Here is a 16,222-nt window from a genome sequence, read left to right on the forward strand (position 1 = left end):
AATTGTGGCTTTCCAGTATCTGAAGGAGGCCTACAAGAAAGGGTGTCAGGGAGTGATAGGACTGGGGGGAATGGAACAAAACTAGAAATGGGAAGATTCAGATTGGATGTTAGGAAGAAGTTCTTCCCCATGAGGGTGGTGAGAGACTGGCACAGGTTGCCCAGGGAGGTGGTGGAAGCCTCATGCCTGCAGGTTTTGAAGGCCTTTTCCAACCTGGTTAATTCTGTTCTAGTCTATTCTACTCTATTCTAGTCGTCTATTCTATTCTTCTTTTACTTAGGGAATTATATGAATGAATGGGTTAGGGAATTATATGCCTTCCAGTAACTGAAAAGGGCTACAAGAAAGCTGGGGAGGGACTTTTGAGGGTGTCAGGGAGTGATAGGACTGGGGGGAATGGAGCAAAACTTGAAATGGGTAGATTGAGATTGGATGTTAGGAAGAAGTTGTTCCCCATGAGGGTGGTGAGAGACTGGGACAAGTTGCCCAGGGAGGTGGTGGAAGCCTCATGCCTGGAGGTTTTGAAAGCCAGGGCTGGATGTGGGCTGTGAGCAACCTGCTGTAGTGTGAAGTGTCCCTGCCCATGGCAGGGGGGTTTGAGCTGGCTGATCCTTGAGGTCCCTTCTAACCCTGACCATTCTGTGATTCTATGATTTAATATTGCTGTAGTCTGCTGAGTTTTACAGCAGAATGTTTAATTTTGTCTTTGTTTGTTGGAGGCCACTTAGTGAAATTTGACAAGTGGCATGTTTCTGAACTCAGAGCTAACACAGGGTTAGATAATAGCACTTACAGGAGGCCACAAAGGATGGGCTGTTTGCAGTTTAAGGTGAGTTTCACCTGTTTGTTGCTGTCTCCTGCCCTGAAGCCTCACTCAGGATTGCTAGTGGAGGGCTGCAGGAAGTTAACATGGAAGAACTGTGTGAAAGAAATCACTTTTAAGTGCAGACTGTTCAGAGAATAGTTGTGATCCCAGCTGCAGCAGCACTGGTTGTGACCTGACTGTAGAGTTGTTAGAAGCAGGTGGAGCACTACAGGTGACCTGGGTTGGCCTGTCACGTTGCTTGTTTGCTAATGAGTGATAATTTGGACTCAAAATAGCTCAAAAACCTTAAGCATCAGAACCATTTGGGTTACTGATGTAAAATGGATATTAGATTTACCTGAGCAGTGTTACTTGCAGCTGATCAACATTGCCAGCCAACTTCCAAGGTGCCATTGTTGTTCTTGCATTCTCTGTTGTTGTTCTCAACTCTGTTGCAGAGATTTGTGTGATTTTACTTAACCAATGCCTATTCTGTCTCTTTTTCCCAAGGATTCCGAATATTAATGCAGGAAGCTTGATTGCACTGTGTGTTTCTAATATCTTTTTCATGCTTCCCTGGCAGTTTGCTCAGTTTGTTCTTCTCACCCAGGTAAGACCACCTTTCCCTCTCAATAGTCTCCTTGTCCTAGCAAATGGACTGTTTTATGTAGGCAGCCACCCAATTCACAACTGCTCTGATGCTTTCCTTGCAGCCAGATTTCACTCTTGCTCTCAGGAAAGAGTCACACCATTTATCAGAGTACTCTTCTAGTCCTAGATTTAAGAGGTGACCTTTCACACCACTCAGTTCTCTTTCCAGGACTGAAAACAAAATAAAATGAACTGACTTTCCCCTTACAAGCAGCCTCCAGCCTAAGATCACTCCATTAGAGCAAGGCAAAACCTTTGTATGTTGAAGTAGAAAGACTGGGGAAAAAAAGAAGACATTGATCTTGCATCTCTTCAGGCTATTCCAAATTGTTTAGTGGAGCAGTGTTTGCATGGCATGAAACATCTGGCATGGTTTTGCATGATCTCCTGTTTCATTTTGGTGAGCCTGAGTAGTGGCCTAAGTTTTACTGTGAGAGTTCAGACAGCTGAGGTGACTTTTAGGTGGGTGGTAAATGCCAATGGGAGCTGGAAGGGGCTGTCACACAGCACGCTTCATACAGTCATAGAATGGCCTGGGTTGGAAGGCACCTCCAAAGGTCATCCAGTCCAACCCCCTCTGCAGTCAGCAGGGGCATCCTCAACTAGATCAGGTAGCTCAGAGTCTTTTTGAGCTTCACTGTGAATGTCTCCAGGGATGGGGTCCCAGACACCTCCCTGGACAACCTGTTCCACTACTCTCGTGGTAATGAACTTTTTCCTAAGGTAAAGAACTTTCCAGGTGAGGCTGAATGGGGCTCTGAACAACCTGATCTAGTTGAAGATGAACTTTTTCCTAACATCTGAACTAACTTCCTTAGTGTTTAGACTGATTGAAATCCATCTGTACGTTTTCATGTGTCTGTCCTATTGAGGCAGCTGTTGCTTGGTGGGAGATCACAGGATGTCAGGGGTTGGAAGGGACCTCTGCAGATCTTCCAGTCCAACCCCCCTGCCAGAGCAGGACCAGAGAATCCAGCATAGGTCACACAGGAACACATCCAGACAGGCCTTGAAAATCTCCAGAGAAGGAGACTCCCCAGCCTCTCTGGGCAGCCTGCTCCAGTGCTCTGTGACCCTTACAGTAAAAAAGTTCCCCTTTGTGTCGAGGTGGAACCTCCTGTGCTGCAGCTTACATGTTGCTGGTTGATAGTTTTGAGCAATCAATGTATGCTCTGCTATGCAAGCATCCTACCTGCAGAAAAGGGAGCCAGTCCATGTCATAAAAATACTCGGAGAAACTCCTCACTAGAAGCTGCTTAAGATGCTGGGCCTGAAGTTTGAAATTACAGATCCAAGGCATAATTTTGTGGCTCTCCCATGTGGCTTTTAGCAAGCTGCCTTGAGCCCTGGATCTCATTTTCCTCAGCTGCACATTGGGGATGTCCCCCTGTTTTGCTGGAAAGTTCAAATGAAATCATGTCAATGAATGATTTGGTTTGGGTTTGGGGTGAGCTGAGGGGGGTGGGGTGGTTGTGCTTTGTTTGTTCTGTTTTATAGCCAAGGTGATGTTAGTGCTGTGTGGTGATGGCTTGCTGGATACCTATTAAAATGTTTGAATATGTTAGATAATTGTGATTCAGAGCACCACAATAAGTTTGGGGGTTGGTTTCTTGAAAGAACCCATTCTGAAATGCCCAAATACTTACTAGGCACCAAGCAGTAACACAGTGGATTGTTTGACTAATGATTTTTCTTTGTGTGACTCTGTGCTCTGCTGGAAAAAGCAAACCACTGCAGACTGGTTTCAATTATTGTTTCACTTTTGATTCTAGATAGCTTCATTGTTTGCTGTCTGTATTATGGGTTATATTGACTCCTGCAAATTACAGAAGATACTCTCTGCTCATATGGTAAATAATACTTCTTTGGTTTTTTATGAACTTGCATCCCCTCAAGCAGGTCAAAGCATCAGAAAGCTCCCATTTGTCTGAACTGTGTTCCTTAGTGGCAAAATGGTTGAAAAGATGCAATAGTAAGGGAGGGAGGGGTCTGGATTTGAACATTTGGTCTTGTGTATGTTTATATCATAGAATCCTTGACTGGTTTAGGTTGGAAGGGACCTTCAAGATCATCTAGTTCCAACCCCTGCTGCTATGGGCAGGGACACCTCTCACTAGATCAGGTTGCTCGAGGCCTCATCCAACCTTGCCTTGAATAAATCCAGGGAGGGGCCAGAGGTCATCCACAACCTTCCTGGGCAACCTGTTCCATTGTCTCCTCACCCTCTTTGTAAAGAATTTCTTCCTAATGTTCAGTCTAAATCTCCCCTCTTGCAGCCTAAATCTGCCCCTGTACTCAGCACTGGTCAGGCCACACCTTGAGTCCTGTGTCCAGTTTTGGGCTTCTCAGTTTAGGAAAGATGTTGAGTTGCTGGAAGGTGTCCAGAGAAGGACAACAAAGCTGGGGAGGGGTCTGGAGCACAGCCCTGTGAGGAGAGGCTGAGGGAGCTGGGGTTGCTTAGCCTGGAGAAGAGGAGGCTCAGGGGAGACCTTCTTGCTCTCTACAAGTACCTGAAGGGAGGTTGTAGCCAGGTGGGGGTTGGTCTCTTCTCCCAGGCAAGCAGCATCAGAACAAGAGGACACAGTCTCAAGCTGTGCCAGGGGTGGTTTAGGCTGGAGGTGAGGAGAAAGTTCTTCCCAGCAAGAGAGATTGGCCATTGGGATGTGCTGCCCAGGGAGGTGGTGGAGTCCCCATCACTGCAGGTGTTTAAGAAGAGCCTGGCTGAGGCACTTGGTGCCATGGTTTAGTTGATTAGATGGTGTTGGGTGATAGGTTGGACTTGATGATCTCAAAGGTGTTTTCCAACCTGGTTAATTCTATTCTGTTCTATTCTAAAGCTGTTGTCCCTCATCCTGTCACTACAAGCCCTTGTAAAAAGTCCTTCCACAGCTCTCCTGTAGCCCCCTTCAGATACTGGAAGACCTCAATAAGGTCTCCTTGAAGCCTCCTCTTCTGCAGGCTGAACAGCCCCAACTCTCTCAGTCTGTCCCCCTAGGAGAGGTTCTCCAGCCCTCTGATTATCTTCATGGCCTCCTGGACCCACTCCCCCAGTTCCCTGTCCTCCTTGTGTTGAGGGCCCCAGAGCTGGATGCAGAACTCCAGGTGGGGTCTTAGCATAGCAGAGTAGAGGGGGAAGATCTCTTCATATCCTCCTCTGCTGGATCTCAGCAGATCAATGTTCACCAAGGGACATAGTTTAGCACCAGACTTGGTGTCAGAAACTAGACAAATTATCAGCCTAAAATATTTTGTAGAAATATTTGCCTCTCCTTTCTGTATCTATTAATTCTATGCTGCCTCAAACAGCAGAGAAGACAGACCAAGTAAGAGAGTGTGGAGAATAAAAGGTTGAAAGAACAGTGTTTGCTTCATACCATAGCTTAGCAGAAGCAAAAACCTGAGATGTTAGTATGTCAAAAGCAGAGAACAGGCTTCTTATCACTGAAGGAAAAGAACTCCTTGAGGACTATGATAGTCTTGACCATGCAAAGAACATAGACACATAGTCTCATAGACTCAGAATCAACCAGGTTGGAAAAGGCATCAGAGATCATCATGTCCAACCTATTACCTAATACCTAACACCTCCTGACAACTAAACCATGGCTCCAAGTGCCACATCCAGTTCCTTTTTGAACACCTCCAGTGATGGTGACTCCACCACCTCCCTGGGCAGCACATTCCAATGGCCAATCTCTCTTGCTGGGAAGAACTTTCTCCTCACATGTGGTGAATTGAAATACTGATGAAGGAGAACAAAGGAAGTAAATTATTAGGCTGAGGGGAAAACTGCTCTTTCAAAAAGGGGTGAGCAAAATCACCAAAGGAAGGAGATCACAAAAGTAATTCCTGCATAAAATGATCTGATTTTCATTTTTAGAGATGTGCCAATGATCAGGTTTTGCTAGCAGGAATTTTGCCCCTTAAAAGCAAAAGCAATTGCAGTATGAAATAGACAGGAAGATGTAAACAGTTGTATAAAGAGGTGGGGTTTGGGCTAAAATTGTACTGTGCAAACTCAGTGAAACCACCACCACCAAAACCCAGGGTCTTTATCACAGGAAAGAATCTCTGAGCTGAATGGTGCTTCATGTTTTCCAATGCATTTTGAAATCCTCTCAAATAGCAGCAAAGGATTCTCTGCAGCTCCTTTCTGATACAAACCCAGGACACCAAGAGCTCCTTCCCAGTCAGATTTACCAGGACAATTTGCATATAAGCTTCTTGGTTTAGTGGCTTGTCTGACAGAAGCAGGGTGAAATACTTCAAACCTTTTGGCTTCTGTTGATAGCTGGTATCATCATTTTGGTGTCAAAGTGGCATGGAAAAGCCTATTTTCAGATTGATGAACTATCCTGTCACATTACAGTGAAAGCTTAATGGGGCTGGCTAACCTGCCAGTCTTTTCTTAGGTTTTGCTTCCCCCCCACCCCAGCTCATTTTTCTGTGCTAAATGAAGGTCTCAGGAATCATAGAATCAGTCAGGGTTGGAAGGGACCACAAGGATCATCTACTTCCAACCCCTCTGCCATGGGCAGGGACACCCCACACTGCATCAGGCTGGCCAGAGCCTCAGCCAGCCTGGGCTTAAACACCTCCAGGCACGGGGCCTCAACCACCTCCCTGGACAACCCATTCCAGGGCTTCACCATTCTCATGGTGAAGAACCTCCTCCTCACCTCCAGCCTGAATCTCCCCACCTCCAGCTTCATTCCATTCCCCCTAGTCCTATCACTACCTGAGATCCTGAGAAGTCCTTCCAAAGCCTTCTTGTAGCCCTCTTCAGATACTGGAAGGCCACAATTAGGTCACCTCGGAGCCTTCTCCTCTCCAGACTGAACAGCCCCAACTCCTTCAGTCTGTCCTCATAGGAGAGGTGCTCCAGCCCTCTACTCATCCTCGTGGCCCTTCTCTGGACACCTTCCAGCACCTCCACATCCCTCTTGTAATAGGGGCTCCAGAACTGGAGGCAGGACTCCAGGTGGGGTCTCACCAGGGCTGAGTAGAGGGGGAGGATCACCTCCCTCGACCTGCTGGCCACACTTCTCCTGATGCAGCCCAGGATCTGATTGGCTTTGCGGGCTGCAAGTGCACACTGAGAGCTCCTGTTGAGCTTCTCCACCAGCACCCCCAAGTCTCTCTCCTCAGGGCTGCTTTCCAGCCAGTCCCTGCCCAGCCTGGATTTGTGCCTGGGGTTGCTTTGACCCAGATGCCGGACCCTACACTTGCTCTTATTGAACTTCATGAGGTTGCCTTGTGCTCACCTCTGCAGCCTGTCCAGGTCCCTCTGGATGGCCTCCCTTCCCTCCAGCCTGTCTGCTGCACCACACAGCTTGGTGTCATCAGCAAACTTGCTGAGGGTGCACTCAATGCCACTGTCCATGGCACCCACAAAGATGTTGAACAAAGGAAGGGAGTACCAAAGTCTGCATATTTCACAAACAATTACATTATTTGTCATTATTGCTGTTTATAGAAGGTGGCAGAGATTGGTCATTGATACTGCTTTCCAAGTGGGAAAATGCAGATCAATTTGCTTTCTATTAAACAAAAATAAAGCCCAGCAGGAGACCAGGGTGGTGGCTGGTAGTTGTACTTCTGCCTTGCCTTTCAAGCTCTTAGGCTAAGTGCATATAAAGAACCAATTCTGCTTCCTTGGCTGTGGTGATGGTTTTATTTTAAAGATATGCTTGTTGCTTTGAAAGAAAGAAGGCAAAAAGCAGTCAGTGCTCTTGTGCTTGTTCAAGGTTCTGAAAGATGGGGGGAAAAAAATCACAGAATGGCTCAGGTTGGAAGGGACTTCAGAGATCATCTACTCCAACCTCCCCACCATGGGCAGGGACACCTCTCAGCTAGACTCAGCTGCTCAAGGCCTCATCCAACCCAACCTTCAACATCCCCAGGGAGGAGGCAGCCACAGCCTCCCTGGGCAGCCTATTGCAGAGTCTCAGCACCCTCCTGCTGAAGAACTTCTTCCTCAGCTCCAGTGTAACCCTGCTATCCCTCAGCTTCAAACCATTCCCCCTTGTCCTGTGTCTAGACACCATCATGAAAAGTCCCTGGGCAGCCTTCCTGCAGGATCCCTTCAGCTATTGGTAGGCAGCTCTAAGGTCCCCCCCAAGTCTTCTCTTCTCCAGGCTGAACACCCCCAGCTCCCTCAGCCTATCCTTACAGCAGAGCTGCTCCAGCCCTTGGATCATCTTTGTAACCTCCTCTTGGCTCTCTCCAACAATTCTGTGTCCTCCTTATGCTGGGGACACCAGTACTGGACACAATTAAGATACATATTAAGAATAGCTTGAAAAATGTAGCTGTGATGTCACATAAGATGAGTCAGTCCTGTGATTCAATCTTTCTGTCTGTAAGCACTTTTAAAATGTGAATTAACACCACAGTCTCCCCTTGGTTATGTCTTACCTTTAGGTCCTGAAAAGAGGGGTTTTCAGAACAATTCTGTAGGCACCTGCTGTGCAGTAGATCTCTTTAAAGCTGTTGACACAAGGTAATTTCTGTACTTGGGCAACCCTGTATTAGGAGCAGGGAAGTCATTCTGCCCTGTGCTCAGCATTGGTTAGGCCACACCTTGAGTCCTGTGTCCTGGGCCCCTCAGGTTAAGAAGGATATTGAGACTCTTGAAGGTGTCCAGAGAAGGGCAACAAAGCTGGGGAGGGGTCTGGAGCACAGCCCTGTGAGGAGAGGCTGAGGGAGCTGGGGTTGCTTAGCCTGGAGAAGAGGAGGCTCAGGGGAGACCTTCTTGCTCTCTGCAACTACCTGAAGGGAGGCTGTAGCCAGGTGGGGGTTGGTCTCTTCTCCCAGGCAAGCAGCACCAGAACAAGAGGACACAGTCTCAAGCTGTGCCTGGGAAGGTTTAGGCTGGATGTTAGGAAGAAATTCTTCCCAGCAAGAGAGATTGGCCATTGGAATGTGCTGCCCAGGGAGGTGGTGGAGTCACCATCCCTGGAGGTGTTTAGGAAGAGCCTGGATGAGGCTCTTGGTGCCGTGGTTGAGTTGATTAGATGGTGTTGGGTGATAAGTTGGACTTGATGATCTCAAAGGTCTCTTCCAACCTGGTTCATTCTATTCTGTTCTGTTCTATTCCATTGAAATGTAATGATTTTGTTTTTTATTTTGTTTTTAGGTGTCTCTTTTAGTGTGTTTTGTTCTGATGTTTGGTAATTCAATGTTGTTGACATCATACTATGCTGCATCTCTGGTAGTGATCTGGGTAAGTGGTTAAAGTAAAACATCCTATGAGGTGCTAAACCTGTAATGTAGTACTGTTAGGTGTGGATTGGTGTGAAATGTGAAACCAGATTGCTAAGAAATCCTTCCCAAGGCAAAAAAAGAATTAATCTTGAGAGTGTTTGGAGAATGGGTAAATACTAATGTAAAGAAAAAGGAAAAAATTCACATTTTTTCCTAAGAGGCATTTGGTTCAGCCTCAATTCTCTTCCTTTTATAACTCTCTTGGGCTTATGACAATAGAAAATGTACCACCTATGTGCTCTTGAGCAGAGTAATTGTAAAACAAGGACATGAGCAAAGAAGAGTTTAAGTCATTCCTTCTGAATTGTGAAACTGCAAACTGGAGAATCACAGAATGGCTCAGGTTGGAAGGGACCTCAGAGGTCATCCTCTCCCCACCATGGGCAGGGACACCTCTCAACTAGACTCAGCTGCTCAAGGTCTCATCCAGCCTGGCCTTCAATACCCCCAGGGAGGAGGCAGCCACAACCTCCCTGGGCAGCCTGTTCCTGAGTCTCACCACCCTCACACTGAAGAACTTCCTAAGATGCAGTCTAACCCTGCTCTCCCTCAGCTTCAAACCATTCCCCCTTGTCCTGTCTCTAGACACCCTGATGGAAAATCCCTCTGCAGCCTTCCTGTAGGATCCCTTCAGCTATTGGAAGGCAGCTCTAAAGTCCCCCCAGTGCCTTCTCTAGGCTGAACACCCCCAGCTCCCTCAGCCTGTCTTCATAGCAGTCACTAAAGACTCATAGACTCATAGCTTATTTTTTTCCTAAACAGGGGGTGGGGGAAAGACCCAAATTTATTCCAGTTTCATGCAGTTTTTCTGAAGGGATTTGTGTGCATAGAAAATGATCAGGGGGCTGGAACACCTCTGCTGTGAAGTCAACTGAGGGAGCTGGGATTGTTGAGCCTGGAGAAGAGAAGGCTCTGGGAAGACCCTAGATCAGCCTTCCAGTACCTGAAGGGGTCCTGCAAGAAGGCTTCAGAGGGACTATTTGCAAAGGCCTGCAGGGATAAGATGAGGAGCCATGGTTTGGAAATAGAGCAGAGCAGATTTAGATTGGATGTTAGGAACAAGTTCTTTACCATCAGGGTGGTGGAACACTGGAACAGCTTGCCCAGGGAGGTGATGGAGGCCTCATCCCTGGAGATATTCAAGGTCAGGCTTGACAAGGCTCTGAGCAACCTGATCTAGTTGAGGATATTATAGAATCATAGAACTGGCAGGATTGGAAGGGACCTCCAGCATCATCCAGTTCCAACCCTCCTGCCATGGGCAGTACCTGCCTACTGCAGGGGGGGGTTGGACTTGATGACCCTTGGAGCTCCCTTCCAACCCCAAACAGACTTTTTATGTTGGCATCTTTTACCCGTGCAGAATAAAATCACAATATTATATATTCATTGATATTATAGGTATTAATTATGAAGGGGTTTTTAAAAAACAGCTGTGTGGTGCAGTAGGCACTTACCCCCAAAGCCCTCCTCCAGGGTACTGGAATCTCTTATTCTTCCTGTGTATTGCCTGAAAATGTACATCTTTTTTTGGTGGTTTTTGTTTTTCCTCATTAGGGAATTCTTGAACTGAGTCCAAAACTCTTGAAAAGAAGCAGAAGAGAACTCTACTTATGGGTAAGGAATTTAATGGGGCTTGGATTTCAGGGAAGCACAATTGACTTTGTTAATACAGAAATAAGCTTCTTGATTTTTTTTTTGCAGCTATTAGAAATTAACCCAGAAGCACAACTGAACTTTATTCATTTATATTTTGGCCCATCTTCCCAGGAATTAAACTTAAATTACTGAGGAAGGAAAAGGAGCATAATCCTTGAGACCAAAAGATTAAAATTAGCCTGCAAATGGCAACATGTTTGATTTTAAATTACCATCTTAAATCTGAGCTAAGGATAGCTCAGAAAAAGCAAGTAAGGGCTAATTGTGCTTGCAGAAATTGAGATTCAGCTACTAGTGCATTAGGTATTCACTAAAATCTGTCCTATTTTTATATGCATATTTTATTTTGTAGGATATTTAGTCTAACAAGCAACATAAAATTGTTAGGGTTGGAAGGGACCTCAAGGATCAGCCACTTCCAACCCCCCCTGCCATGGGCAGGGACACCTCACACTACAGCAGCTTGCTCACAGCCACATCCAGCCCTTCCCTTCAAAACCTCCAGGGATGAGGCTTCCACCACCTCCCTGAGCAACCTGTGCCAGTCTCTCACCACCCTCATGGAGAGCAACTTCTTCCTAACATCCAATCTGAATCTAATAATTGTTAGCTTTGCTCCATTCCCCCCAGTTCTATCACTCCCTCATACCCTCAAAAGTCCCTCCCCAGCTTTCTTGTAGCCCTTTTCAGTTACTGGAAGGTGTATAATTCCCTAACCCATTCATTCATATAATTCCCTAAGTAAAGGAAGAATAGAATAGATGACTAGAATAGACTAGAACAGACCAGAATAGAATTAACCAGGTTGGAAAAGATCTTGAGATCATCAAGTCCAGCCTATCATCCAACACCATCTAATCAACTAAACCATGGCACCAAGTGCCTCATCCAGGCTCTTCTTAAACACTTCCTCTTCTCCAGGCTAAGCAACCCCAGCTCCCTCAGCCTCTCGTCACAGGGCTGTGCTCCAGACCCCTCCCCAGCTTCGTTGCCCTTCTCTGGACACCTTCCAGCATCTCAACATCCTTCCTAAACTGAGGGCCCCAGAACTGGACACAGGACTCAAGGTGTGGCCTAACCAGTGCTGAGTTCAGGGCAGAATGACTTCCCTGCTCCTGCTGGCCACACTGTTCCTGATGCAGGCCAGGATGCCATTGGCCTTCTTGGCCACCTGGGCACACTGCTGGCTCATTTTCAGCCTACTATCAACTTGTTAAGTATGTGGGTGGGATTTGAGGCAGTAGAAGTCATGTCCAAACACAGAGGGCATTTCCAAACTATGCCAAATAAAATAAAACACTGTATAAGATAAAGTGAGAAGCAGCTTAGTGCTTGAGGCAGTAACACCTGAAAACAGGAAGCTACCAAGACAATCCTCATTAAGTGGAGGACAACCTGTTAGTAATACTGGCCAAAATTCAGGGAGGTGGTGGAAGCTTCATCCCTGGAGGTTTTGAAGGCCAGGCTGGATGTGGCTGTGAGCAAGCTGCTGTAGTGTGAGGTGTCCCTGCCCATGGCAGGGGGGGTTGGAACTGGCTGATCCTTGAGGTCCCTTCCAGCCTTGACAATTCTATGATCTGTGAAAACAACTTAAAACCCACTACAGTGTAGAGCAATTTGGGAAATTGAGTTGGTTAGAAATTACTGTGGTGATAACAGGAGAGTTTGTGACTAGCAGATAAATGTAATAATCCTAGTTAAAAAGAAGAAAAGCCTTCTTTAAAGGCTTGCTGAGATGTTGATTTCCTGCTGAATGTGTTCTTGTTAAGGTCATCGAGGGATGTGCCTGGTTATTTGGGACAGTCACCTTGAAATGCCTCACATCTTTAGCATTTGGAACAGCTGATGATGTAAGTTCTGTTTTCTGAGTACCTGATTGAGGTCTTCCATGATTTTTCTTTTTAATTCCTAGTATTTCAATCTTGGCCTCTTAGTGAGAAACATCTCAGAAGTGCCAAGGTTTGTTTTGCAGAAGTGGGAGAGGGGTTGCATATTTGCTTTCTCATTCTTGCTGTAACATCACTCTGAGGTGTTATTACCAAAGCTCGTGTAAAGACTGTGGTGTGGTTTTTGCTACTGAGTTAGTAAACTCTGTGTGTTTACTTTTAAATGTGGATTTATAGATCTTTGTTAATTTTACATACCCTCCACCTCCCTCTTTATTTATTCCCTTTCTTAGTTCAGCTTCTTCTGAAGCTGATGTTGAAGCCTGCTTTGAAATGCTTATAACTAGGACTCCCCCTTTCACTTCAGCCTCTTTATTGTCAGATGCTACTGTTAAAACCCCATCTACAGCTGTGCATCAGGGGCCAAAAGATACCTTAAGGGTGTCTTAAAATCTGAATGTGCCAAACTATATTCTTGTTGAACCCAGCTGCAATGGTAACACCCTTTTTTTTCCCCCCTGCTGCTTTCTGCTTTTCATTTAACACACTGCAGTCTGGGTTACAGTCAAAGATGCCATTTAATACACCAGAAATAGATTTGTTTTGGTGCTCTTTTAACAGTATTGTAGATACTGTGCTACTCTAAGCTACTGTTGTAATTAAACTTATTTCTCATGTGAGTTTAAGCTGCTTTGCTGTGGAAAACAGGATGAGTTTTGCTTACTATATTTGTTGTTTGTTGTTTCCCTCCCCCCAGGCTCATATAGGAAATATATTAAAATCTAAATTTATTGGCTACAAGGATTTTGATACATTAATGTACACCTGTGCTGCTGAGTTTGACTTCATGGAGAAAGAGGTAATCAAATCAAAACAGATTGTCATGGACGAGAGAACTTCCTGCTTTATCTTGGATGTGGCACCTGAAGCCATGGTTTAGTTGTCAGGAGGTGTTAGCTATTAGGTAATAGGTTGGGCTTGATGATCTCTGAGGTCTTTCCAACCTTGTTGATTCTATTATTTCAGAGCCTTAACCTTCTACTGCTGTCATAAGTTGAAGTGCCTACCTGTGTAGTTAAAGACATTAGAATAGAATAGAATGAACCAGGTTGGAAAAGACCTCTGAGATCATTGAGTCCAACCTATCACCCAACACCATCTAATCAACTAAACCATGGCACCAAGTGCCTCAGCCAGGCTCTTCTTAAACACCTCCAGTGATGGTGACTCCAACACCTCCCTGGGCAGCATATTCCAATGGCCAATCTCTCTCTCTGGGAGGAATTTCTTCCTGACATCCAGCCTAAACCTCCGCTGGCACAGCTTGAGACTGTGTCCTCTTGTTCTGGTGCTGCTTGCCTGGGAGAAGAGACCAACCTCTGGCTGTCTACAGCCTCCCTTCAGGTAGTTGTAGAGAGCAAGGAGGTCTCCCCTGAGCCTCCTCTTTTCCCGGCTAAGCAACCCCAGCTCCCTCAGCCTCTCCTCATAGGGCTTAAGAGAGCTTAAGCTAGGTTGAGCTGTTTTTATTGCTTTTAAATGCAAACCAGAGTGTTTTGATTTTGGATCTAATAAATGTACTTGAAGAAGTGCTTGCTCAGGGATAGACGAAAGGTTAGAGTTCTGCAAACTAAAGCTTGGATGTGGCTGTCAGTAGCTGGTTTTGAGTATGTAGGAAATCAAGTGAGAATTGCAAAGGTCTTGTGTAGTAGGTTTAGACTACAGAATAGCTTCAAAGCTTCTTCATGTGGTGTTTGGAATTAATTAACTTTAGTTCATCAATATCTAGATGTGCCTTTAGCATGGTTTAGAGGTTCCTCAACTCACTGTACTCAAATTCAGATGAGGTCCAATCCCCTTCCAGTCCTTGGCTGGCTTTCCAAACACACTGTGAAGAACTTAACTAATGATCCTAGCTAACATTCTGTCTAGTGGGTGGAGTTTAAGCCTGAGTTTCTTTAAGTTTACTTTGTTGTTGAATGTTTAATTTTAGCTTTTACTCAAGGAAGAACTCTATGTTATGGTTTTCTTTTTCAAGTGGTCATTGAAGTAACTGTAGGTGAATGGAAAGCAATTAATGCAGGTTATTTCCACTGCAGACTCCAGTAAGATACACCAAGACTCTGCTGTTACCAGTTGTTCTGGTGGTTTTTGGGGTAATCATCAAAAGGGTAAGTGGGCTGCTTTAGTGAATCACTTTTTTTTTCACCTGGAGTTTACCTTTTAGGTGTTTTGAAGGGATCACTGTTTATTTTGAGGTGGGAAGAAGTTAGCCTGCTGGGTTAAAATCTTGGCTGGTTGTCGGGTGGGGAGGATGAATTCAGTTTATTGGCCATTAAAAACTGTGAGAAACAAAAGCAAGACTAAAACCACCTTCCCCTCTTCCCCCAGCCCCTTCTTCCCAGGCTCAATGAGTCCCTCCCCTAGGCTACAGTTCTTTAAGGACTGCTCCAGCATGGGTCCTTCCCTTGGAGTATAGTCCTTCAGGAATGGGTCCGCCACATGTTGCAGGGCCTGCCAGAAAACCTGAGCTTCTTACCACAAGCTGCAGTTCATGCCAGAAGATTGCTTCTGTGTGTGCTCCTCCACAGGTTGCAGCTTCCTTCAGTTCATGTCCACCTGCTTTGGCATGGCCTCAGAGTGGATATCTGCTCCACCGTGGTCTTCCATACGCTGGTGTGGGGAGAACCTGCATCACCGTGGTCTTCACAAGCTGCAGGGGAATCTCTGCTCCAGCACCTGGAGCACATTCTCCCTCCTCTTCTTCACTGGCTTTGATTTCTGCAGCAATGTTTCTCTCTTGAAGCTGCTGCACAGGATTTTTTTTACCCTTAAACATGTTATCAACAGAGGCACCACCGACATCAGCTCAGCTGGGCTCAGCTTTGACCGGTGGTAAATCCGTTGTGAAGCTGACTGGAACTGACTCTGTCTGATATGGAGGCAGCTCCTGGTCTCTCCTAACAGAAGTCACCATTGCAGCCCTGCTGCTGATGAGACCCTGTCCAATAAAGTTAGCTAAAGCACAGGGTTTTCAGACTTGATTGCTTCAAGTTCTGTATTCTATTTGCAGAGATTTTTCTGCCGAGGTCCAGTCCTGAGCCAATGTTAAAACTTGGCTGGGTGTGAAGTGCCAAAAAAAATTTCTGTCACTTAGCTGATGAGTCCTAGAACTGAAGCTTTGAACTGGTTTGTGTAAAAATTGATTGTATCCTCTGTGTGAAAAGCAACTTCCAGTTTACCCAGGAACAGATGGGGTAACTGCTCACTGCCTGGCTAATTAAACAGCTTCCCAGGGAGGTATTTTAGCTAAAACATTGCATGTCTTTACTTTAGCATCAGCTCAAAATGAGATTACCTGGCTGTCATTTTGTTCAGCAAATGCTGAAAAAGCTTTAGAATGCTTTAGGAAGTTTATTCATACTACTTTTTGTTCTTTCCCCACCCCCCACCTCCCCTTTTTTTTGCCCCACAGGCGATTAAATATCTCATGTGGACCTTATCTCAGGGTGGCCAATCTGAAAGGTAAATATTGTTGTCATCTCTTTATTTTAATGTGAAAATGAATTGTCTGCTGAAGGTTTATTGGATTCCCTATATGCTAAATAATTCAGCAGTGGTCCTTTTTGAAGGGGAAATTCTGTTCAGTGCAGTAACTGAATGGCTTGGGTGTGCTAGATGTGATATAGGATATCTAGAACTAGGTTTAGCTGCTGAGCTTAGTTTTTAGGCATCCTGACCCTCTGTTTAATAATTTACTTTTGCTCCTCTCCTAAACCAATATTTATTTATGTGTCTATTCACTTTTCTCCTATAAATGATGAATGAAAATGCTTTCTTCCCCATTATTTCCCCCCGCCCCGCCCCGGGTGATAAAGGTAGTATCATAGAATCAGTCAGGGTTGGAAGGGACCACAAGGATCATCTAGTTCCAACCCCCCTGCCATGGGCAGGGACA

The 16,222-nt window shown here is 45.6% G+C and overlaps 1 protein-coding gene across 2 annotated transcripts in view; it reads left to right on the top strand.

Annotated features, from left to right (window-relative positions):
• Positions 1–16,222, top strand: part of DPY19L1 (dpy-19 like C-mannosyltransferase 1) — a 71,198-nt gene that overhangs the window by 37,738 nt on the left and 17,238 nt on the right. The window contains exons 10-17 of one of the 2 annotated variants that reach the window (XM_068168661.1): positions 1,316–1,415; positions 3,229–3,306; positions 8,595–8,681; positions 10,280–10,339; positions 12,151–12,231; positions 13,025–13,126; positions 14,364–14,435; positions 15,740–15,789. In XM_068168661.1, coding sequence (XP_068024762.1) covers positions 1,316–1,415; positions 3,229–3,306; positions 8,595–8,681; positions 10,280–10,339; positions 12,151–12,231; positions 13,025–13,126; positions 14,364–14,435; positions 15,740–15,789 — 630 coding nt within the window. The remainder of the gene's footprint in view (positions 1–1,315; positions 1,416–3,228; positions 3,307–8,594; positions 8,682–10,279; positions 10,340–12,150; positions 12,232–13,024; positions 13,127–14,363; positions 14,436–15,739; positions 15,790–16,222) is intronic. The other variant, XM_068168662.1, reaches the window with a different exon arrangement.

The sequence above is a fragment of the Melanerpes formicivorus genome, unplaced genomic scaffold, assembly GCF_026170545.1.
Source record: "Melanerpes formicivorus ecotype bairdi unplaced genomic scaffold, bMelFor1.0.p_v2 SCAF_148, whole genome shotgun sequence".
Classification (NCBI taxonomy): Eukaryota; Metazoa; Chordata; class Aves; order Piciformes; family Picidae; genus Melanerpes; species Melanerpes formicivorus.